Source organism: Sitodiplosis mosellana, unplaced genomic scaffold (assembly GCF_009176505.1).
Source record: "Sitodiplosis mosellana isolate CC-2019 unplaced genomic scaffold, AAFC_SMos_1.0 Smas_scaffold_6528, whole genome shotgun sequence".
In the NCBI taxonomy this organism is placed as follows: Eukaryota; Metazoa; Arthropoda; class Insecta; order Diptera; family Cecidomyiidae; genus Sitodiplosis; species Sitodiplosis mosellana.
The window spans coordinates 1-1,115 of record NW_022601739.1 but is presented as its reverse complement, the minus strand read 5'-3'; the positions used below and the strand labels follow the sequence as shown (position 1 = coordinate 1,115).

The following is a 1,115-nucleotide window of genomic DNA, read 5'->3' as shown; positions in this document are numbered from 1 at the left end:
TGTCTCACAAGGAAATAATTTAAATTTTTAATGAGTTTTCTTTTTTTTCATTTCGAAATAATTAAATGCATGAACAATTGGTGGTATGACGACACTTCGCTCGAAAATACAATATAAGTAAAGTATTCTTATACTTGTACTTAGTAACTCGCACGCGCTTCGATTTACAATTTATTTCAATTCTAATTTTTTATCTAAAATTTCCAAATCAGAATGAATTTATTCGTGAAATGCTACAACGAAGTGGTTTCGGAATTCTCATGTGCATTTTCAAGTCGATTATTCTAAAGTGTCTGTTTTAAAAATGATTTTCAAACCGGAGACTTGGAGTGGCATCGTTGTTGAACAAAGTTTTTTTGATCAAATTATTCAGACACAGAACATTACAAACTCTATACAGTTGGCACAAAATAAATGCACAAGTTAATCTCATTTGGGTGAAAGAATTTACTTTTTTGACAGAATTTTTTGTTAATTGCATCATATTTTTCCGGCAAGTACATTAAACATCAATTGATGATGATGGTGGAACGAGAAGAAAAAAGATAAATTTATTCTATTGAATTGTCTATATTTTAGCGAAATCCATTATGGTGGGAGGTAGTGTTGATAAAACACACTTTGTTTTGCCAAACAATCAGCCGATCGGTGAGTTGAAGTGCGTTACAGCGTTTAACAATCTAACAGACAAGGAAAAATTGTATGCGCACTACTGCAGCCAGGTAATAAAGGCTCACACATTTTTGGGGAAGATAACAGTGGTTAAAATTGAAATCAGTTTTGACCAAGTCATCATTTATTTTGTAGGCATCATGGAATGGTGGCTTGATAGCATTGATTCAGTCAAGTCCGGAAGCACCGTTAATTTTCTCACTGTTGAATCGTGTCTTTTCCGCTGAACCAGTTGAAGAGCTCAGAGCTGCCGCACTAGCAGCTGGCGTCAGTGCCGATGATTTTACAGTAAATTTGTTGTTGTTGAAATTGTAAAAATTCTTTGTCTTTAGAAAAGATTCGATATTCCAGGCATTTTTGGTTTATGCTTGCGGATTCTTCGCAAATGCCGGTAATTACAAAGGTAGGTTACTCCCATCTAACAGAAAAAGATGGAAATTTTG

The 1,115-nt window shown here is 34.2% G+C and overlaps 1 protein-coding gene across 1 annotated transcript; it reads left to right on the top strand.

Annotated features, from left to right (window-relative positions):
• Nucleotides 1-170: 170 nt before the first annotated feature.
• Nucleotides 171-1,075, top strand: LOC129579765 (dipeptidyl peptidase 3-like; the record flags this gene model as incomplete). The annotated part of the gene is made up of 3 exons (XM_055469930.1): nt 171-722; nt 808-960; nt 1,024-1,075. Coding segments are annotated over exons 1-3 (337 nt in total), but the record flags the coding sequence as incomplete, so codon positions are not given.
• Nucleotides 1,076-1,115: the final 40 nt, after the last annotated feature.